Source organism: Apteryx mantelli, chromosome 19, assembly GCF_036417845.1.
Source record: "Apteryx mantelli isolate bAptMan1 chromosome 19, bAptMan1.hap1, whole genome shotgun sequence".
NCBI lineage: Eukaryota > Metazoa > Chordata > Aves > Apterygiformes > Apterygidae > Apteryx > Apteryx mantelli.
This window is the reverse complement of record NC_089996.1, coordinates 13242343-13266289: the sequence shown is the minus strand read 5'-3', so window position 1 is coordinate 13266289 and position 23947 is coordinate 13242343. Positions and strand designations below refer to the sequence as shown.

Below are 23947 nucleotides of genomic sequence, written 5' to 3'. Positions count from 1 at the left end.
GCAATAGAACAAGATATATGGTCACAATTTGAGAAGTCTTGTTACATTTCGTTCTCTTTCATTCAAACCTTTGCCATGTCAAAGCTGACAAAGTTACTATTGCATGAGTTTCAAAAACTACTTCCCAAGTAGTTTTAAACCTCTCTGATAACATACGGGACAGGAAGCTCTACCAGCATCTTTGGCAGCAAAAATCCTTGGACAATTGTGAGTATTAAGCCCAACTTTTTCACCTAACCAGTTTTGCTTCAGTCATTTAGGCATCATCCATTTAAGATTAGGCACTAAAATACTCAGTGTTGTAACACCTTATTTCAGGGTGTTTTGCTTTCTTTTGGAGTCCCTGTCTTTTGTTAGGTGCTAAACTTGGGAATGGGTGAGGGGAGGAATTAGCTGTCTAAGAAGGAATCTGCAAAGGCCATGCTGCAGAGCAAGAAGTCACCTCACGTGGCTGTATGGTACTTCAGGTAGAAGAGTGCGCATTAAATAGAGCTTGTCTCTGAGATGTAGCTGCCTTGTTTTAGCTAGTAAGGAGCTGCCTGCCTCTGATCAGGATCCAGAGTCTTGGATTAGATCTCCATATCAAACCTCCAGCTTCATTTTGGCGGAAAGATGAAAGTGATACTGCCTTTGCTATCTTCTGATTTGCCTGTGTGCACGCATATAATATAGATGATACTAATTGGAGCAAAGATTGAAAGCCTGGTCTTCCTGCTCCAAGGGAAGTAGTTAATGTACCAGGTCAAGTCATATGCATATTTATGCACGTTAATGCAGAATAGAGTAACTGGATGTTTTCAATCTCTTCTAGCACATTCAAAAACACTTTAGTAGATTCATTGCGTTGGCTGTTAGGAGGGAGTCACATGTTGGAAAAATCTTTCCTAGAGAAAAAAGTCAATGAATTCGATCACATTTTAGGCAAACAACTCAAACCACTGAACTGTCATAAAGACTTCAGCCACACTCTTCTGTGGGATCTTATTGTGGGAGTGTATTCTGGGTTTCTAATCCTACATGGAAAGGTCTGGTGAGCTCTAGGGATGGTACAATGGAAGGAAATAGGTTTACATGGGAGGAACGGGCAGGGAGGACCAAGAGGTGGATATTCTGTTGAAATGGTATTTGGCCTTTGTCTTGCTTTCTGAAGCAGCACAGAGCCCTTTAGAAATTAACTTTCAGCTTGTTTGTGTAAAAGGGTGACCGGGGAAAATAAGTCGCTTTGGAGAGAGCTGGGAAAGTTTTTGAATATTTCCCTTGCAGCATAGTTTGGGCTGATTCTAGACAATGCTTCTGTACCTGCTGATTGCTGTTAGTTTAATAATGCAGTGAAAATTGAATTGCTATTTTCTTGACAAATTGATCTGAAAAATGAGCGGTGTAGCACTTTGTATTTTGTCTCTTAACCGTTTTTGTGATAAGCTGCTGAGGTGGAAAGCGGAGGAAGGTGTGACTAGGTTCTGAAAACTTGTTTTGGTTGTTTGAGCCCAAACTGGCTCCCTGAGGTTTGCAGTAGAACTGAACTGAAAACTGGAACTAAAATTTCTGGAGACTTTGCATGAAGCAGAATAGAATCCAGTTCCTTCTGTACAAGTATCGGAAAGCATGCAAATGCTAGAAGAAGCAAGGAATAAACTAGTCAATAATTTAGAAGCCACAAAATGGACAACCATACTGAGTAGGAAGTTGTGGACAGATGGTCTCTCTTGATCCAACTATACGGGATGAGCTGGGTAGCAAAGATTTGCTATTTTAAAATGTTTAACCCAGCTCCTTTACTGACACAGGTTAAAAAAAAAAGAAAAAGGCTTATTAGCATTGCCACTAGCAAGTATAAGGGACTACAACCTTTAGCAGAAAAATGATGACAAACAGGTGGCATTGGCTTGCTGCATAATACAGTCTTTGATCCCACAACTGTTTGTGAAGTACATGTTTCTTCAGCACCACATCATCATTCTTCTGAACTGTTCTTTAAATGTCAACAAAGGCCTCTCATTAATTCTGCTAGACAGTTTGATTACAGCATTTTTAACAGCTTCTGAAAAGTAATTCGGTTACTAAAGTGGTAAACTTGCTGTCTTGACAATGAAGATAAAGTGCTGCTTCACAGCCAGAAAGGCAGAGCTTGTCTTGTAATTCCTGATCCATCTTTGAGAATGGCCACCAGTGCCTGGGTTTAAATATGTGTAATATTTCCTCTCTATGGAAATGTTTTGTAAGTCCACTTTCATGGGTCAATGAAATGTTTGAAAACAGCTGTAAAAGGCAGTCATTTTAGCATATTTATCCTATAAGCAGCCCGTGTGCACCGAATTGAAGAGATCAGTATTTTGAAAAAGTGCTATTGCTATGTCAATGCGAAGAACTGTTGCCTCTGCTGAAGTGTCCTTGCACATTCTTACAGCAAAACTGCTAGCAGTAGTGAATTCTTTGTCTAAGTATATACATTGTCTGCAGTATATCTCAAATGTGCCCTGTCTGCTGAAGCAGAAAGTCCAGTCTGATTCATGCTTTTTTGACGACTGTTAGTTTGATACTGCCCATTATTGTGGTGTTTGGAGGTACTTCACCTTATTGTACTAGGGGTTCTGCTGAAATATTTTTGTAAAGGGTGTCTAGTCTTAGGAATTCTTTATTTTTAGAGGATAACTTTTAGAATAAAGTTCTATCCAATTACGCTTTGATTTGCCTGTAGTTATTGGACAATTGTATATCCTGATCATTTGTCCATAGTTTGTAAAACATGGAATGATAAAGACTATCTGAAGACTTTTACGTGTTTCTGTCCTTGCTTTGAGTTTGCAAGCTTTGCTTAAAACAAAACAAAACAAAAAAAGCAGGATCTAACATATGTAGAAGGAAGTGAGAGTTAGGAGTGAAGAATTTCCATGTCCTGGGGTGGAATGGGGGTTCTGGAACTCAGTAAGAATTGTAGCTGTTAGGGAAAACAGGAAGGTAATATATCAGGGATGAACTATGATTTCAGAACACTTGAAGGTATTTTTAACAGCACAACACTTCTAATATTGCCTTTTTGTGCTGTGTGGAAATATGCTAGCTGGCAAACAGTAACCTATTATCATTTTGGGCATGATTATCTTCTGCTTATGTTTTCTTTCCTAAAATCATGTCAGATTCTTCCTTCAAGATCATCTGAGAGGGTCTGGTAACGCTTTCTATTCCAATCCAGTCAGTGTTTTTTTTGTTGTTGTTGGTTTGTTTGTGTAGTAACAGTCCCTGATTTGACTAGACAGTTTTAAATCCAGTGAGATGAAAAGTGTCTGGAGTATTTTATTTTCTTCAACTGACAGACCTGTTGCATATAACCTATCTCTTGTGTTTGTCTTAGAACTTGAAAATAAGGACTTTTAGGGGGGGAAAAATGCATTTAACTTAGTTTTGCATTTTCTTCACAGACTCTGACACATCTCTGGAACCTGCAATGACAAGTCAGAACAGTAGCCATGCAGAGAAAACTGGTGAAATGTCCTCAAAGCAGTCAGCACCAAAAGTACAGGTCCAACGATCTGTCTCCCGAGAAACCATTACTATTCATTTCTCTGCATTTGGGAAGGAGGAAGAAGAGGAGGAAGAGGAGTTTAAGGAGATCCTTGATGAGGAACTAGATGACCAAAGCATTGTAACAGCACTTGAAGCCAAGGAAGACCTCTGCTTTGAGCATAGTGGCCGTGATATTTCTGGTCCAGCTACCTCGCTTAACATGGCCAACTCCACATCACTACTGTCCTCATCACCTGTAGTTCTGCCAACTGCAGACGCTGTAAAGCCGTTGGATTCTCCTTCCATATCCCAAGTATTCAGTGCAGTGCCACTAGTCCTGTCTCCCTCATCACATTCATGTCATATAGTTAGCTTATCGGGTGCATCAGCACCTGTGGAACAGAAAGCCAACCTGTCGTCTTCCCCATCCTCATCCCCTTCCAGATCGGTTGTCTGCTCTAGTGCATCATCCACAGTTTCTAGTTCAAAGCCTTTTAAGAGTTTAGTCAAGTCCCTCTCAACAGATGTGGAACCAAAAGAACCCACCCCACCAATGAGACACAGACACTTAATGAAAACCTTAGTGAAATCTCTGTCTACAGACACTTCTAAACAAGAATCTGAAGCTGTGTCTTACAGATCCCCAGACTCAAAACTGAACTTGCATCTCTTCAAACAGTTCACTCAACCTCGAGCTACAGGTGGTGATTCTAAAACTGCGCCTTCATCCCCATTAACATCTCCTTCTGACACTCGTTCCTTTTTTAAAGTACCTGAAATGGAGGCTAAAATTGAAGATACTAAAAGACGCCTTTCTGAAGTAATCTATGAGCCTTTTCAGCTGCTCAGTAAAATAATGGGTGATGAAAGTAGTAGCCACAGGCCCAAAGCCTTATCTTCAAGTGCTTCAGAACTCTCAAACCTTTCCAGTTTGAATGGCCATTTGGAAAGCAATAACAACTACAGCATTAAGGAAGAAGAATGTGATTCTGAGGGGGACTACTGTGGAAGTGACTCTAACCTGAATAAGAATGATCAATCAAAAACAGTTGAGGAACATGCAAATGAGAGGGAGACCAAAAGCTCTCAGTCTGCAAGCACAAAGGACATGAATACGAAAACTTCACTAGTACTTGAAAAATGTTCGTTGTCTGCACTAGCAAGCAAAGAGGATGAGGAGTTTTGTGAACTTTATTCTGAAGACTTCTGCTTGTTAGAGGATGAAAGCAAAACTGATAAACCTACTGAAACTTTGCCACATCCAGAGATGAGTGAGGAAAATGGTATTATGCTCAGTAGCGAAGATGAAAATAATCTATATGTGCAACAGCCTAAAATACCAGTGAAAACTTTGTACTTCTTAACACTGTTAGTTTATGCTTACTTTATTATCCCTCTCCCTGGCTACTTAAGTGGACTCTTATTTGGAATTGCGCTTGGATTTATGATGGCTGTCTGTGTGATTTGGCTTCTTACTCCAAGTACTCCTGAATATCTCAGATTGCATAAAAGTTTGAGAAAGCAATGGAATACAGGAGCTCTAGACATCAAAGAACCTGAAATACTGAAGGTGAGGTCATGGCATTTTATGTGTGTTTGCATGCGTTATTCTGGGCAGAGGACTTACTCCAAAGGTGCAAATGAGCTGAATTATCAGTGTTTGTAATTCAAGTATTGTTTTAGAGGCTTTGGCAGGGAGAGAAATGAGTTCGTATCCAAGACTATATAAGACTTCAACTCCCTTAGAGATTAGAGGAAAAATAGAATAATTGCTTCAAAAATGAAAGGGCAAATGGTTTTGCTGATGGATTTGAAGTGATTCTCCTGAATTACTGAAAGCTAGCGGGGTCAGAGTTTAGTGTGTGAAATAACACTTGTGCTTGAAGCTGCGCCGTGGGAGGTGTGTTCTGTTTCTGGGGTATTTTACCACCTAGACAGTGATTTATCTTGTCCATTAAATCAAGAAGCTTCAAAAGCATTGTGATCAAGTAAAACATAGAGTTAGAGAGCGTACAGATCATTCTCAAGCATTAGCTGATTATGATGGGAGGAGGAATGAGCAATGAGAAAGGACATAATCACGAGTTATGATGTCTGTGGATCTGCGTGCTGACATTTTGAATAATGTGCTGTATAATCTGGATTACGGTTCACTAAAATATGTGCCTGAGAGCTGGTTTTTAAATCAGGCTCTTACAAAATTTCTCCTCCCTCCTCTTCACTCTTCCTCTGTCTCCACTTCTTGTTCAGCTACTGTGAGCTGCTGTTGCTTGGTATGTCTGGCATGTTGCTGTCTGTCCAGCTGTGACCCACGTGACCGCCTCGGTTACTTCGGTAGCTTTGTGCTTCTTCCCTACCCCATTCTGATTCACCTAATCTTTGTCTCTGACAAATTAAAGTAGTATTTTCCCTATTGCAGAGCTTTATAGTAAAGCAGCTGCTGGTTTCTTATGTGAGGCAGAAGCACCTCAGAATGATAGTGGCACAACTTTCACTTGGTATCGTTTAACTGGGTTTTTTTTTCTTTTTTAAGCAGAACGTGAATCTCTTCTGTTAATGAAAAAAGTTTAAAGATAATAGCAGAAAAACTCATGACTAAAGAGTTGTCAGACAGCTTCTGTCAGACAAATTGAAATTCCACAAACCAGCACACAAAGATACTTGTTAACTTCAATGATGAAACATTTTGCCACATCACAAGAGAGATCTGCAGTAACCCCTGCAAAGAATGAAATATAGAAAGTCTTTTAACTCTGATCTTTTTTGAGATGCATCTTGGGAGATGCTTTGGCAAGCCGCTGTATTTTGTCTACTTTTGGTGTGGTTAAGAAAAACCATGCTCTTTGATGTTATGTACCCAACTGTAGGTGGTTGAGACTGCTGTTTAATACCATGGCCTGCAGAAAGCGTAATGGGTAAAAACTGTTTTTGAAAACTCTTTTCAAATTAAGAAAGACTGCTCACAGATTTCCAATGGTCATGTCAGAGTGTGCCACTGTTTTATATAGTATGTATACCAGCATGCACACTCGTGCAGTTTCCAATTTCCACTCTTATAACCAAAATGTAAGTTCTCATTGCAGCTGTGCTGGTAGTTTACATGCTTGTTTTATAGATCCTTAAGCAAATAGATGGTCTCTTGTTACATTTGCTTACTGGAGCATTTGTGAATGCCTTCTTGTAGAGGAATGGGGTGCAAAATGGGCAACTTTGCTGAGTACAGGCAGCAATTGCATGCCCAGCCCATGTGCTACCTTGATGTTCCCTGCTTTTCTTGAATAGCATGAGTGGTGGTCTCCACTTGCTGTAGCAAATGTGGGCCGAACAGTCCTGCCTCTCCGTCTGCTTGCATGTACCAGTCTTGACAAACTTTCAGTTCTGTCCTTGTCAATTGGACACTGAGTCCCTTCGTATAAATTTGCATTGATACACTGAAGCTGAAAAGTTCCTGATATTCATTGCTGGCTGATGTTGAGCTGGCTCTTCGAGATGTTAGCTGTTAGTCAAGAACCTTTAAACCATATTTTAATGCTTTTATCCAGGAGATGCATTCTAAGAGAATGGCTGCAGGCAAGAAATAACTGTGCAGAGGATTCTGTATGAATGAAAATTTATGTTTTGTGTGGCCTGCTAAGTAATTTTTTAGGCTTATTAACACATAAAATAATTGTCTTTAATATACTGATAAAAGGCCTTTCTAATGCTTCAGGAGTTTAAAACCCAGTGTAGTGCCCATATTGTAGTAGAACGTAATGTAATAAGATCTAGCAGATTGCATGTTATTATTCCCCCCTCATACGGATATTTCCTATTTGCCTCTGTCAAAATGAGCACTAGACAGTTCAGATCCTCTGCAAAATGAGATAAAGATTTAATCTGTAATAAAACTGACATGAATATAGGAAAATCAAACTTAACTCTTGCATAAAAATGCTCTGTTCAGAACTCATTGGTCTTGCATTTTGGCCTGAACTGCTTTTATGCAATGATGATAAATGCTAAAAGTAAGACCATTTAATGGGGCTTTAGAAGCTGGGATTCTGCCAAACTGCTGTCAAGCTATTTTTGTACGAGTACGTGTGCTCCTGTGTAAATATGGAGAAGTTTGTGTTTCCCTTCAATTTCAAGAACTAGTGGAAAATTCTGCTCAGCAGTTGCCAAAATACCTGAACACGAACATTGTTTCCCCCAGAACTGTTCCTCTGCAACATGAAAGAATAAAACATTTCTGTGCTGACTAGTGTGTGCTTCTGTCGATTTGAATCAAACTACATTTTTCAATTTCTATGACTCTTACACTTCTTTATTTCAGTCAAATGTCTTTGATATTGAAAAAAAAACCCCACAAAAAAGTGCATCTTCAGTGTGCTGTTACCCTCTTGCTCCCTTGCAATCTCATTTCTCTAGCTTTCTTCTCCTTTTTTGTCTGCTCAGTTTTTTTTCTTCTTTAATGTCCACAGCGGATTTTTTTTTCCTTCTTGAACGCATTAGGCTTTTCTAACTTCCTTGTTGGCCTTTCCGAGTGTGTGTTCCCTTGTGTTCTGTTGACTGATAGAAAAGGTTTAAGTAACAGCTAAAATGGAAATGATAAATCTACCCTTTCCATTAGAAAACACATTTATTAGCAGAAGTGTACAGCGTGTTGGCAGTGCCTGCTGAAGAAGTGAAGCTTTCTGAGCCATAGCTGCACAGAAGGGGGAGGCTTTTTACCAGCGTGCTCTTCCTGAATATCACTCGAGGGATTTCATGTTTGCTAGTGGCCTCTGGCAGACAAATGTGCTTTTCAGTTAAGGCAATGGTCATGTCTTAAACTTTTTTTTTCTTTTTGGTGCAGCACAAGTCTTTAGATTCCATATCAGTGAATGTTCTGACCCTCTTTCTTTTTGAATATAGTCTGTAATCTCATTTTTTTTAAAATGCATTTACATAGCACCCTATATATTTTCCCCCACTTATCAAGCAAAATACTATTGAAGTATTTTAAAATAGCGGTAATGAGGGATACTGATAGGTTTGAGTGATCTACAATCTAGCAAGAATTTCAGAATTCTGCTTCTGGAGCTTTTGATGTTATCATTTAGTGCTAATGGCTACTAATTAATCTGTTAATATCACTAAGAAATGTTGGAGGAAGTTATACTCCAGATCTGGGCTTGCGCTGTGAAGCAGTCTCGCTGATGCTTTCATCTAGGTATTTGATAATATAGAAATACTGATTTTATTTATTTTTTTTCCCTGCAGACCTGGTCTGTTGTCTTAGCCCTCTGAGTTTTTCCTACGACTTCCTTTTGGAATCCCCCCATCTCCCCTCCCATGTTAAGGTATAACTTGCCTGAGATCCTAACTAAGTAACCCTAAAAAGGCTGATACTCCGCAGGGCCCGGCTGTGCAATTCTTACTCACGTGAATTATTCTGTTGAACTGTAATTCAAATAAATATTTGCAGCCCAGAGTTGTGAAAGAAGAAAAGTAAAGCAGTGGAGGCCTTTTAAAGGCATTTTGTGTGCGTGCTTGTGTCGCACAGACCCGGGCGTTCTCTGGAGGGTTCGGATAGCTGATAGCGCTGCTGTGACAGGGGTGACACAGTGCACTTTGAAAGCCAAAGTTCACTCTCTGCTATCTAACAGGCTGGCCAGATCCTGCCGGTTAGATTTTTGTTGTTGTTTTTTGTTCTTTTTAATAATATCTATGACCTTTGCTATAAAAGCCATTCCGCCTAATATTCTAATCAGATGCTTTTAAAGTTAGTTACTAGACTGATAGTCAGGCACTTTCCCCTAATTTCAGCTGTGAATTCAGAGAAGCTGCTGACCTTTACAGATGGAGATCACAGGATCGGTGCAAACGGCAAGCAGCTGCACAGCAGCGTATGACTATGGTCATTGTCCGCCCTGAATTACTGAATTTCTTATTTTAACGACTTCGCTAGTACCAAAAAACCCAATCATACAGTCTCTCCTCTCCTACACAAGGAAACCCATTGTTGTTTCAGTAGTTTGGGAAAATATATCTGTTGCTAGCAGATTACGGTTACAGAATTGCTGCTTCAAATAACTTCTCTGTTTAGACACATTGCAAAGCGGTTACCATGGGTTGTGAATCTTTTGTTTCCATTTCTTTTTGCAGGGAGGGGAGGAGGTATTTCTGCTAAAATTGTTCTTAAAATGTGAGAACTTGGAAGGAATTCTGAAGCTTCTTGGAGAACCTTCTCAAAAATGCTTTCATGCTAAACAAAACAATCTACTGTACAAAAATGAAAATTGCTGAAATGAGAAGGCAGATGGTGTTTTTTACTTCCTTAGCACTGTTAGGTATATGGGGAAAAAATTCCTGCAGCTGGCAGAGATTTTCAGATTCATTAATAGTGAAGCATGATCGATAAAGTATTAACAGCTACCTCTGAGCCTTGCAGTGTTTCTCTGTGTTTAAAAAATAACTTGAAAGTTGAGTGCAAACAGGAAACTGCATCCTTAGAAATTAGGAATCTTAAAATTTATTTGCAAGGAGGATTATAGTACTGACTGTTGGCTAGAGACTCCCTGAATAAAACCAATTATTTGAATTTAACTTTCTGTATCTTTGTTTTTTGGGCTAACCTTCGAGTACATGAAGCAGCCAATCTCTTTCTCATATGGAAATTGCTGTGTAGGCTGCTATTTTAGACAGTTAGTGTGTTTAATTTCTGCCTGTTCTAGATTTTGAACGTTCAATAGCTTAGGCAGCCAGAAATCATTGTTAAACAACTTGGAGGGGTTCTTGTGTCCCTCGTGAACTGAGGTTGTGCTAGGAGAAGGAGCATGGGCTTGCACATGTGGTGGTGTTCTGTGTAATGAGCAGGGGAGTCTGCAGTACAGGGTTAAAAAAAAAAAAAAAAGTGTTTGGCAGATTATAGAACTAATCCATTTATTTGAAATGGAAAGCCTGGGCGCATGGTAGAGATCAGAAAAGCAGGTGGGATATTCCAGCACTTGCTAATGCTGAGACAGAAGCAGGCCAGTGCAAACTGAGGAGGATTCTGGTTTACTTATTTTTACCCTTTACATACAGTCTGTCTTGTCACTGCTAGGAAAATGGTGACTGTCCTCAGAGGTGTCTCCCCTCTGCTGTTTAATTATGTAGTGTAAGGGAATCTTCCGTCTGGGACTATCAGCAAATACGTGCTGTCTGTGCATATCCCATACTGTGTTATTCTTGCAGAAAGACTGATATTGGCACAGCACTAGGAACTAGGTAGAAAAGGTGCTGGTCTAGTGGATGGCACACCAGGTGAATTCAGTCCCCTGTGCTACCGGAGTTTCGCTGAACATGGCTAAGTCGCATACCGTAAGCTGTGCCTCGTTTCTTTCTATCACAGATGTGGCTATGGCATCTCTGTATGTTTTGGAGGGATAAAATCAAAACGTGACAATGAAGGATTTGGATAATAATCTTATAGCTACTGAGAAAGCCTAGCAAAGTTTGTGCATCTGAGCTGTGTCCAAAGGTGCTGATGACTTCTTAACTCTCAGCTTTCCATCTTTGAAGCGTAGGATTTTCACTTCTTGGCATGGCACTGTGGCAGTCAAGAGAGAGGTGCATAAATCATACGTCGCTTCATTGCTACGTGTCCTTTGCTAAGTCTGAGTGCTGCTGTCAGAAAGTTCCTGCTGGTTCCATCTCAAGCAGGATATTAAAGAAACTTCAAGTACACCCTATCCTTCTCAGATAACCTGCCTGCAAGGAGGCTTCCCATCCTCATACTGAAAATAACTTTATTGCTTATTAAATTCATAAATGGGGCTTGTGTGGCTAAGATCCCTGTGAGGAGCTGCTTTCTAAGTATTTCTTTTTCTTTGTGCCACCTTATGTGGTCTTCAGCTGCACTTTGTTGCAGGAGAAGGCAATAGGCTTCTGAGGCAGCAAATTTTGGTCTGTACATTTGCCCTGGCTGCAGACCTCCAGACTTCAGCGTCAGAGCTAGAAATAGCCTGAGATCTGATCCGGGGGGCAGGTGGGAGTCTCTTCTGAGATATGTGGGCCATATGGATATTCTAGTTCTGCACAGGGTGAATAGCTCACGGTGGCTTTAGGCAAGGCCCATGACGTCTTTGTGCTTCAGTAAGTCCAGCTGGAGTTCCTGGCTGAAAATTAGTTGCTGTCTGCTCAGAGATGTCTTGGCTTAATAATTTCTAGGAAGGAAATAGGATATGCTCAAGCAAACATCAACCCTGCTGTGCAGAACCTTGATGGTTTATAGAAAACCCTTCTTCTTGAGTTGTATTTCCTATATGGTAGTTGTATATACCCAGTGTAAGCAAAAAGAAAAACAAACAGAAAGCTTCTTCAAAGAGCATGTATTGGCACTGGTATTTCTATAAATAACGAGACAGTCTGCTTTGGAGTTGAGCAAAGATGAGTGACTTAATCTTTACTGAACATAAAAAGAATGTTAATTTACCTAGTTTTTCATGGTTTATAATGAAAATGGGGCTAGATCGTGGAGTAAGCAGAACAGATACCACTGTTGCTATGGCATCTAAGAACTTATATGCTGTCTACTTTGAGAAATTTTATGGCACTGAAGTAAATGAGCATTAAAATAAACTCTACATTTTTGTGTGTGGGTGAAACTTCTTTGGTAAGTTAAGATGCTGCAGTAATGTCTGAGATGTTTTGCATATGGTAGTTGCAACTTTTTTGAGGAATACTAGAGATGCTATTTAAATCTGTCTTGATAAGGACCAGGCTATTTCCTTCACTCTGACGTTAATGGATATTGAGTATGTAGGATTAAGGTCTTGAAGTGCAGGTAGAAATCATTAATTAAGTACGTCATTTGCCTGGTTCATGGAGGACAAGCTTTCCTCCTCTTAATGAATATTCTGGCTTCTCTTCTGCCCTATTTATCGTCTTGCACTTTCTGTAATCAGGTGTTAGAGAACAGAAATAATGTCACCCCTGTGGTTGGAATTGGTTACATACCTACAAACGTGTTGCAGCAGGGTTGGTTTGTTTGTTTTCTGTTTTTCTTCCTGCACAGGTCTCTAGGTAATGAAATGTAATCCACCTGTATGAGTTGTGCATTGCAACTGAGCAGTGACACAATGCAGTAAGTGCTGTTGAACAGTGATGGTGCGTTAAAACAAACTCCATTGTGGTCTTCTACTCGGTCCTTCATTGTTGATGGTTAAAACGTCAGGGCTCTCTCTAAGCAGACGAGCTGCCCGCTCTGCAGCGTGCCTTCGCCGGCCAGCTGGTAGCTGCTCCCAGCAGCCTGTGTCTGTGCATCTCTCAGAGTTTCATGACGATGAGCTGAGGGCGCTGCACTACTGATATGAAATGACATACCTGGGAAAACAAATGTTGGGCTTGGAATAACAGTCCTCATCTCATGCTCCGTTGGTTGGGTGCTCTCATTCAGGGCACTTACTGCTTTGTTGCATTCGTTTGTGCAGCAAGTGACGTGAGTTTGGCAAAAGCTTGGGTAATTATTTAAACCTTTCGTGTGCGCACTGTACTTGGTTTTCCAGCAGTTTAAAAGCCTGTTAACAAGTGTTTTCTTCTCTAGGGATGGATGAATGAAATTTATAATTACGATCCAGAAACGTACCACGCTACTTTGACTCACTCTGTCTATGTGCGTCTTGAAGGAAGCACCTTAAGACTTTCAAAACCCAATAAAAATATTTCCAGAAGGGCTATTTACAATGAGCCAAAGCCTGAAGTCACATATGTCAGCCAGAAAATTTATGAACTTACAGAGAGCAAGGTGAGATGTTTTACTTATGTCTGTCATTCTAACAAGGAAGATTTTGAATCTTTAAGTTTTTTTCGTTCTTCTAGTTTCATGTGCTGTCATTATGTGAACAAAATTGTTTCCATGATTAACTTGCGAAAGATTGTACTGAGGAGGAGGATTGAGAGGATTTAAAAAAATAAAATGTACATATTTACACAATAATGGAAAAGCATGTATTTCCTCAGACAACTCAAAGCAGAAGTTAACATGTGGAAGTTTAGAATATTGTTCCTAATACATTCAATTATTGCATGGCTGCTTGTTTTGAGGCTTACATGAACATGCATAGTTCTTGGTTGGTGTTTCTGTCCCAAGCCAGTTCAGACAACTTTTGCATTTCACTGTTGGAGTGGGAGCACACATTGTATGTGAAAGCAAAAGAGGAGCGTGAGATGTCTGGAACAGACAAAACTCACTGTTGTACCCACTAGGGAAGAAGAGTTTTTTTTGCAGTTGGAAGAGCTCATCAAGAATAATGCTGGAGCAGTTTCCATACATGTTATTGACTCCTGCAAATCTGTGGGGAGTTGTAGTGTAAATTTGATTCCATTGGCATTATATTAAGTAATGCATTAATATTTCATAATTAAGAGTGGATTTTTTTTAATGCAGTACATCAGTAGAGGACCTTGGCAGTACAGATGTGGGAGGAAACTGTTTCATTTGACTGTGAAAGTTAGACAGAAGGACAAAGAAGACAGTGAGGAAAACCTCCCTTCATTTCCCTGAGTCAGTGTGGGGAAGGAGCTTGCTGTCAGCTCTGCTTTCCATTAAAGGAAGAAGAGGTAGAAACTTAGAGATTCCTGCCTTTTACAGATTTGTTTTCCCATAATGGAGGCAAGAAAGCTATCTCATGCTACAAGAGTACTTGACTGACTGTTGTTCCCCATGGTGTCTTAGAAAATTTTCTGGTACTTTTTTTTTTTTTCCTTCCCAAAATCAGTTGCAAAAGTGCTGAGTGCTCTGCATGTAGTCAGCAAATGATGGCTGTTCTCCAAGGTATTTGCCCACAGTTTTTGGAAAACACTGGTAGGTTCAGCCCTGAGATTAGAATTTTTACCTCTTGCCACTTTTCTCATCACTTGCGTTGTCTCAGTGTTCTCTGAATATACTGAACTCGGAATGTAATTATCAGCAAGTCACTTCTGTTCCTTGATTCTTGCACAGTTGTATGACCTGACTGTTGCCAGCTTCAAACATTCAATTTATGAAGTGGGCCTGAAAAGTAATGAGTTTTAAAACTCAACTTGGATTTTCATTACTTTGCTAGTGATCAAAGAAATAAGGTTCTTGGTTTTCCTATTTTTCTGCATAGCTGTGAGAATAAGGTGTCTTAAATGAAAAATAACACACGTGATTGTAGAAGTCTAAGCTACTTGAGTGGTCCTTGTTTAAATTCCTAAGGCTATGGCTCACCTTATTATTATTATTTTTTTGGGGGGAGGATTTATGAAACCAAAGACCTGGTAACTGCAGTGGATTAGACATCAACCAGCTATGAGTTAAATCAGTTAAACCTAGTGAATCCTGCATAGGATCTGTATCTCTTGCATTCGTGTTTCACATATGAATATAGAAAGATGAAAATTATAATTGAAAAAATAGATTAATTTAACCCTTTCCTTTATCCTTCAGATTTCCCTGGTTCCCAAGAGTCTGGCACGAAAACGAATTTGGAATAAGAAGTACCCTATTTGCATTGAACTGGCTAGACAGGATGACTTCATGGCTAAGGCCCAGACTGACAAAGAGAATGCAGAAGAAAAGCTATCTGCAGAAAAAGTAGACTTGAACAATGAAGAATCCAAGAAACTTCAGGATGGGGCAAAGTACACTAGTCACAAGGATCAAGTACTTTACCTCTTTGGAAGGACAGGTAGGGAGAAGGAGGAATGGTTCAGGAGGTTCCTTCTAGCATCCAAGCTGAAGTCTGAAGCAAAGAAGCCATCTAGTTTATGTGGAAGCAAGCCAGGTATTCAGTGTTTTGTACTCTAGTAATAGTGTCTATTAAAAGAAATAAACCAAAGTTATGTTTTCACCGTGGTGGTTATAGCAACTGTGGAGCTGTACTGATCCCAACAGCCATGTAATACCAAAGGGGCCCTCCTGCTGCTTATCTTGGCTCCTCATCCCCTCTCCAGCCCTTTCCTCTCATGGCCATATATGCCCCCTGCTTTCTTTTTCCAGCTCTTGCTGGTAAAACTTGCTTGACTATGTGGAAAAGCAGTTAATTTCCTAATCTGGCATAAAACTAGCCCTGCCAAAAAAGCAAACAATTACGTGGGTTTATCTTTAAAGCATAGCTAGATAAAGCTAGCCTGATCTGTCAGTAACTCACTGCTGTCAAATCCTGTCAAACCTCTCTCCTGAACCGATCTTCATCCATCCTTGTGACTGATCAGGTACCCTCTGATTGACAAACCAGGTCAGCTCACTAACCTAGCAAAATACTCAGCTATTCTAGTGGATAGTTGCTTGAGACTATTTTAAAAGAATACATGATTTTTAAATGACTGTAATTTCTGTAACTTTCATAAGGATGATTTGTTCTGTCTTTTTTTCTTCTGTGCTGTTGGAACTGATGTCAGCATTTGCAGTATTAGACTCTCATTCCCTTCTCCCCTTCTCTATCCTTCCTTCTGCTCCAATTGTTAAAATAAATTAAGAGCTTTTGCATGGGTTAATGTCACAAGAAAACAGTGTTTAAATACAAAATCTTGTCCTAATACACATTTAAACCAGCAAACATATGTCAGATAGTCTACAACATTGATCAAATGTTTGAAAAATTAATTTAAAATCATCCTTTGGTCTAATTTTAAATCTTCTGGTTCCTGAGTATGACTCATGTTTTCCTTTCCTTATCTGTTCTCTGAGAAGCTTTTTAAAAATTTGTTAACATCATTATTTCTGGAACATAACTTCTTGAAATGCAAATGCAAAATTAATGGATAATTAAAATTCTAATAGTTACATCCTTTTGACAGTCTCTTTAATCCTCACAGTCTATAATTAAACTTAAAAATTTAGTTATAGGTATATTTTAATCACCCGACTTTATTTTAGGCATTCCCCTGCACAGTTGTTGGGAATTTTGTCATATGTTTTATTTAGGAGAGTGTCCACATGTAAATGTGTTACTGGTCAGCTGAGTTTGTTTTTAGTCACACATCCTGCTGAATACTGAATCAAGCCAAATGTTGACTAATTTGGGTTTAAGACCGCCTAAACATGATAATTTACTGTAGTCTTAAAAATGGGAAAGCATTGCTTTGAATGGTTTATTTTCAGAATAAATTATTTCTGCAAGCTAATTTTGTTCTTTTAAGTATTTGATCATACACTTTGCTGTTTGACTGCCAGATTCCTTTTCTGTTTAACAGTTATTATTCATTTTGATTTAGGGGTCTTGCCAACACATAGTAGAACCGATAGTCAGTCTGGAGCTCTTACGCACAGCCGGAGCAGCAGCAAGGGAAGCGCAGAAGAAATCGCATCCCAGCCTAAGCACAAGGATCTGGCTGGCAACGTGCGACAGAAGATGCTTCTGGACTACAATGTTTATATGGCCAAATGCATTCCACAGGAAAAGAAAAGCCCTTCAAGTAGTCCAGTCCTCAGTGCAGAGAGCAGCCCTACAGCTGTGAAAAAGGTAGTACTCCCCCCCTGCACCAAAAGGTGCATCAGAGATGGTAGTATATTTTTTCTTGTTAACTGCTGCTTTAAAAATCAGTTCTGTAGGGGGAAAAAAAATAAGATTTTTTTTTTTCTTTTAAAATTACAGTTTGGACCTAAACTTTTTACAGATTCTGTGTGGGGATTCACACTTGCCCATTGCCCTTTGACCACAGTTTCTTCTTACTGTAACATGCAAGCTTTTCATGTTTGGTTTCTTATCTCCCAAGAATATTTGTGTTTTTTCTGGCTTGTACAATGTCACATCCTTAAAGGATTATACTGCTGAAGGCAAAGTGGCTGTAGATTTTCTTCATTAGGAATAACACAGTTGTATCCTAGAAAGCATTAGTCCCAAAAGAACTAGAAATTGCATCTTGACAGCTAATACTTAAGATTAAAAAAAAAAAAAAAAATCAGATCACTTCCCAATAGTTTACTAATAATAGTACAAAGTTAATAACTTCTGTGTATATTCTAAAATAGATTGAACTAAAAGCATGTTTTTGAGGTCCTGGCTTGCTGAAACAATTTAAGTGCAATTTTAGTACACGGTAGTTGGTCTTCATTTTCTGCTCCTTCTGGGGAGTTGCAAGACCTAGGATTCCTGACGACATCTTGAACATGGTCCCCTATCCCCATGTGTGATTGGGATAGAATAATCCTATGATGAAAGCATAAGTTAGATCCTGCTTTTAGCAGTTTTTCAGTGTGTATACTACATTATAAATTCTGCTTCAGAAAGTGCTTAACCTCTTCAGTTCGTTCTTCGAGAGTGATGTCCCAGCCCTGTTGCCGTGAACAGGGTCAGGAATTCGCCTTCAGTATGTCTTCTGCGTAGCTGTGGCTTTGACCACAGTGGGGCAGCTTTTACTGCGGTATCCCTGCTGTTTGGCTTGATTGAGGGACAGAAATGGAATTGGCTTTTGTATAGGACTATGACTTGATTTTGGATAAAGTCTTGCTCAAAAAGGGCTAAGGCATGGATGGATTGGTCATACTTCATACGTGTGGTTTCCATTTTCTAAATGTCTTTTAAAAGAGATACCGAATGGCTGATGTGTTAGTCTTGTGTAGTACGTGCATAATAGCACTGTCAATAGCAGTAAATAATTCTTTGAGCTCATAGACTGCGTAACTGCTTGTTAAAACATTGATGAATCATTCTTAATAAGTGAACCTTTAATATAAAGTATGATCATTGGTTCATTTAAAAATTGTAATTCGTGTCGTGCATCTTTGTTGCTAGACTTTGATACAGCTTCCAGAAAAGGTGCAGGAGGCCACAGTACGGCGTGTGAATTAACATGGTTCACGCTACCCCACGAGAGGAGACTCTAGCCCCCGACAGCCCCTGAAGCAGTGACGAATTCACTGCTGAACCTGACACGTGCCAGTCGTTGTGCTCTAAATACATCAGTGGTGCTGGCAGGAAACTTCTGTCACAGAAGAAGCTACCAGCCCAGCAATTTCTGCCCGCATGAGGTTGCAGCCATTGGGAGCAGTCATTGCTAAGAAATGTTCCTCAGCATTTTTAGAGCAACTGTAGCATCTACCTGCTTCCTCTTATAAAGCACTGCTTTTCTGCTGGCTTCAGACTTTCTGCCTATAATAATGAAAGGGTAATTCTCCTTTCATTACGGGCAGCTGAGCTGTTAACATGAAAGAAAGACACCATATTTGTTTTTCCTTCAAACTTCCTGGTTTGAAAGAGATCATGGTAGCTTGTACGCATCCCAGATAATTTCAGCTGGCTTTGCTTTTATGTCTGTAATCAGTGATGCAACATCCCAGCATATAATGTCAAGTGTTTTGAGATGGTTCTCGAATGAACTAAGACATAATCCTCTTGGACTGTAAACAAAACCTTTAATGTAGCAGAAGGAACAATATGGTTTTCCGAATCCAATGTACAAACACCGGGAAGAAATGTGTTTCCCTGTACTGTGTTTGTCTTTCTATTTGCAAACTGGATTTAAGGAGATAAGGTTGGGTCTTGCTCTCCTATTTTTCTGATAAGCAAAAAGAATAGATTAGCTGTTCTTTTGGACTCTATTGAGAAAGGAGAGTGTCTGTGTTAGACACTCCGCATTTGTAAGTGGAGTGGGCTTATCTCCACTCTGGTCTTATCTGCTTTTTCTGCCGGAGGTTAAAATACTTATGACTTCCTCATTTCGTTGCTTGAGGTGAATCTACATCTGTATAGTCTTATTCACTCTGTTGCACGTCAGGATGATAACAAACAAGCTTGTGTCAGGCCAGCTGACATGACTTTAAAGCTGCTTTCTGTGCTGAGCGTTTACTTTTTGTAGCCAGCCACTGAACTCCCCAGTGTAAATGAGGCTTTTTCTGACCTTAGTTTACAGCATTTCCAAAGCCGAATAACCTGCTCTGTTTTCAGTTACCAGATGCCCATGTAGCAGCTGAAGAAGAAGAAGAACAGGAGGCCTGGGTGAATGCTTTCCTTGGAAGAATATTTTGGGATTTTTTAGGAGAAAAGTATTGGTCTGATCTAGTGTCCAAGAAGATCCAAATGAAACTCAGTAAAATAAAGGTAACTAGTCTAGGGACTTGCACTTCTCATTCCTGATAGAGGAAAACAAACACAGTCTTTGGGAGTAGAAACAGCAGAAAAAAATACTTATTTAGATATCCAGGGCACTGTAAAAGACAAATGAGTAAATAAATATGATTCAGATCTCCAGTTCAGCTTTGCCGTCGATTTCACAGTAGGATCTTGACAACTTAGCTTTGTTGCCTCAGTTTCAAATGAGCTACAGCTGAATTAACTATTTGTGTCTGCCAAGTTCCTATGTGAAAAGTGGAAGTATTACTGTGTTTACTTAGGAATAAATAGAACTTCTTATAAAGTATTAAACTTCCCTGACACAGGACTCTGTAGCTAGTGTTACAGCCCTACAGTGCTTCTAGTTTCCCCACACACGCACATTAGAATTGTGAATAGAAACTAAATGCGGATTCAGAACTTGAACAAAATGAAATCTGCTTTCGGAAGTGTTAGATTGCCTTTAAGGAGGAGGAGATGAGGGTGCTCATATACCTCATATAACTTTCAACATACGCTGCCTGCAGGAGAGGTCGAAGGGAGTGGCAGTCAATGCAACAGCTGTCTGATGGGTGAAAGGATATAATTGTGCATCTACTGCATAAGTTCAAAGGATGAAGGAGAAATGATGCTTTTGGATGACTTCTGGGTCTTCCCTTTGCATTCTGTAACCTTCTCAACAGCAGCAGTTAATCACAGGCCTGTTTAGCCCCTGATGTTTGGGGAGGAGTTTACCTCTTCCTAAAGGCGAAGAAAGAAGTAGTCTTGCCGACAAGCTCTGAAATTTAGCTGCCACCCCCAGCTGTGAGATAGCGTTGCTTGTGCTTTGGGGAAATAAGCAGTAACCTAATTCTATGCTGGCTCTTTCCACAATCATGACAGCAGGGTATTCAAACGTCTCATTGGAAACAGTTCAATGGAAAGACAGGGAATGGGGGATGAATGTATTTTTGATAGGTAAAAGCCCTATTTGTTCACAGCAGATAAGTATTTCTAATTCATAGAAGTTCTACAGCAAATACCAGCACAGAAATACAATGATTTTTGTAATACTAGAGTTATGGTACCAATTTTAAGGCTAATGTGCTAGGGTAGAATTTACCAAAGATAAAAATAGCTAAGATTTTGATGCAACTGCCACTATAAAATATATGACTGAACTTCAAAAACAAAGTTTTTAATTTTTATTCACAGTAAAATAGGATTTATACTTCGTTATTCAGCTGTTTATATGCTTTGACTAAAAAGCATACCAGAGATTTCAGTCAGAGTCAACGGCAGCATCTGAACCTAAATGTAGATTAAAAACATTTTCACTCCAAGTTCAGATAATGAATCTCTCCCTTAAAATATTATTTTGAAACTGACAAATGTGAAATCCTAGAATTTGAAGAAATTCATGTAATCATAGTCATGTTCTTTCATTGGTAACTTTTCAGCTCAATCCATTTTTTAAGTTTAATGGCCTTTTGATCTCAGGAAACAATGATGTTTAGTTCCATACCATGGATTTGTTTTTTTTACGTTCTGTTCTTTAGCTGCCATACTTCATGAATGAGCTAACTCTAACTGAACTTGATATGGGGATAGCAGTGCCGAAGATCCTTCAAGCCTTCAAACCTTCTGTTGATCACAAAGGTAAAGTAATTTCTTCTTCTATTTTTGCCAGTGCGTGCCCTCATAACATGTAGAGCAAAATTTTAATCTGTTGTGTGTGTTCTACTTGAGGAAACATACACTTAATAAGAGCTCTTAAGAGCTCATTTTGAGGAGATGCTGAGTGTTCTCTGTTTCCAACAACAGTCATATCAGGCTTGGTATAATCATAATTTTATAGAAGTTACAGAAATATGATTGTGTCTTTCCACTTGAAATATGTAAGCAGTTACAGAACCAAACTAAAATGCGCATACAACACGGGCAGATGCATGTCTGCGTCTGTCAGGCACTGCAGAGAGCAATGCATGTCTCATCAAGAGAGAACTGGTTCTGCACCATAGCAGAAAAGATTTGACACTCTTTGAGAGGAGTTGACCTGCTCTGAAAACGGTGATTCAGAAAAATACAATCCTAACGAACCAGAAAACAAAAATGCAATATTGCTTTGAAAAGAAACTTTAAAATACAGCATCATTTTGTGTTCTCAGTATTAAATATAAATTTTTTTTAAAGCTAAATGACTTTCTTACTGCTAACTGAATGAAAACACTGGTTTTGCGCTTTTTTTCCCCCTGTTCTTTGTCTCGCATTTTTGTCACAGCAGTATATTTGAGGTTATTCTTGTCACTTAAGTACTTTCACAAAAAGACAGTATCAGTCTACTGAAGAATAAGAAGCTCATTTTAAAATAGTCTTTTTTAGGTCACTGTATAACCTGGGATAACATTTTTAGCTACAAAAGTATTTGTGCTTTTACAAGCTGAGGATAGGTGGATACCATCTTATTCTCTAAGATATGTAATTAGAGCAGCTTTTCATGTGAAATGGTTGGTGAGTTTATCAAGAGTTTTTTCACTGTCTCCTCTCACTCCCTTCACCCCTTTATTTGCTTACTGTATTGTAACGCTGGGCTGGAAAATGTCGTCAATCTGCAAGAGAGTCACTTGGCTCATGGTGGAGAAGGTTCTAATTGGTCTACAGGGAAATACTCCCTTGGAGGACCTGTGGTGATGCAGCTGTGGCTTACTTGGCAAACAACTTACTCTGGTTTTAAACCTGCTCGTCCAACTTTTAGATGAAGATATCAAAATAAAGTCATTTCTGATGGTGTTCGTTAACATACGAGCTGTCAGTGAGTCAGTATGAATTTAATGCATTTACAATACTTACTTAGTATGTTGGAGACCACTAGAGAGGCTCTAAATTACAGGCCAGCGAAGGGCCAAAACTTCAGCAAATATCTCGGTAGCATGTTTATAACAATAACACAGAACATGGAGAGAGGAGCTGATCAAAGTCAGAACAGGTAACTAGGTTATTTGTTGCCGATCTTTTCACCAATTTGCTTGTAACTTTTTAGGGTTGAGTATTTACTTGGCCTCAGTAGTTCATTCTTAGAATATTTTAATTTCTCATATGTATTACTGGCTTAAGTAACTCTTGTAAAATTCACTGACATACCCAGAATGAATTTAAGTGCTTTGCATTTCAGCTTACATTAAACAAATCATAAGAGGATCACTAGCTCTCCTGTGCGTAGTGTTCCTAGTGAGGAACAGGAGAGCTAGTGTTTCTTCATGTATCATCTTCCCAGAGCTGGAGGGTGCTGAACACACAGTCAGGCACTATGTCTTTTTCTGCAGTGCTGTTTGGAGGAAACTTCAGTGCTAAACTCGGTGGGGTTTAGGGGGGTTTCTGGTCCTTGGGTGGTTTCTCTCTTCAACATCTTAGTTCATCTCACTGTTCTTAAAGGTCAAGTCACAGTGGTTCCCCAGAGTTGGAGAACTTGTGATAAAATTCAGCTGTATACAGTATTAGCTAACTAGGCTGTTTCTGCTTAGAAGCAACTCAGATTTCGTCTTTGCACCTATTATATAGTTTGGCTATATAGATGGTGTTTTTCAGTTTTATTTAAGTGTAGTTTTGAAACAAGATTCATTTGTCTGCCGCTCTTACACTGCTGTTCTCCAGCTCTGATGAACAATTGTCATCAGACCTTTGCGAGAATACCAGGTGCACAACATTTAGAAGGAACTAAATACCCATCAGCAGTAACATTAAAAATGTGGTTCTCAAATCACTGACTAAAAGCATGAGAAGGTCAGTAGGCTGTAACTTTTCTCTTGTAAAAGTGTGAACGAAATGGACTTCTGGGAATCATTAAAATTTTCATGAACATACGAAAACACATGTTAACTAACGCTACCTGTTATATCCAAATGCTATTGTTTGTCCTTATCTCACCTGAGATTTGCAACTCTTTGGGGAAAAGCCTTATCTATAAAACACTGGCTACCTTACTCTCTCTCAACTTCTTAAAAGTATTTTTTCACTGAGCTTTATAAACAAAGCTTGCTGGAAAACAGCAAATTGTTTTGTTGTCACCAGGAACAAAAACTGTCTTTTGAGAGAAACGGAAATTTGATAGGTGGAATAAGCAGTCGGTATTCAGGGAACTAGAATGTGTTGCTGCTTCTTGTAAGACTCTTCCTCTATGGGAGAACAGGTTCTCTGTGTTGCTTACAACATCCTCCAGTGTTCTTAGTTACAGCATGGCTTCACCACTTGTAGAAATTTATTTATTTATTTTTTTGCTGAAAACAAAATAAAATGCCAAGTGGTTTGATAGTTTCTTTTTGAACAAACTTAAGCTTTAGAATCCATATCAGAGTGTTTCCCTTTGCATTGCGCCATGTTGCGGGAATATTGAACCAAAATGGGTAAATGTTTCCATCTTCCTCTGCCTTAGGAGTCATGTCTTTAGT

General features: G+C 39.3%; 1 protein-coding gene across 10 annotated transcripts in view; it reads left to right on the top strand.

Moving 5' to 3' along the window:
• Positions 1 to 23947, top strand: part of TEX2 (testis expressed 2) — a 64784-nt gene that overhangs the window by 25930 nt on the left and 14907 nt on the right. For 9 of the 10 annotated variants that reach the window (XM_067308484.1, XM_067308487.1, XM_067308485.1 and 6 more), the window contains exons 2-7: positions 3420 to 5074; positions 13052 to 13252; positions 14918 to 15254; positions 16687 to 16934; positions 19359 to 19511; positions 21062 to 21161. In XM_067308484.1, coding sequence (XP_067164585.1) covers positions 3446 to 5074; positions 13052 to 13252; positions 14918 to 15254; positions 16687 to 16934; positions 19359 to 19511; positions 21062 to 21161 — 2668 coding nt within the window. In that variant the 5' untranslated portion in view covers positions 3420 to 3445. The remainder of the gene's footprint in view (positions 1 to 3419; positions 5075 to 13051; positions 13253 to 14917; positions 15255 to 16686; positions 16935 to 19358; positions 19512 to 21061; positions 21162 to 23947) is intronic. The other variant, XM_067308486.1, reaches the window with a different exon arrangement.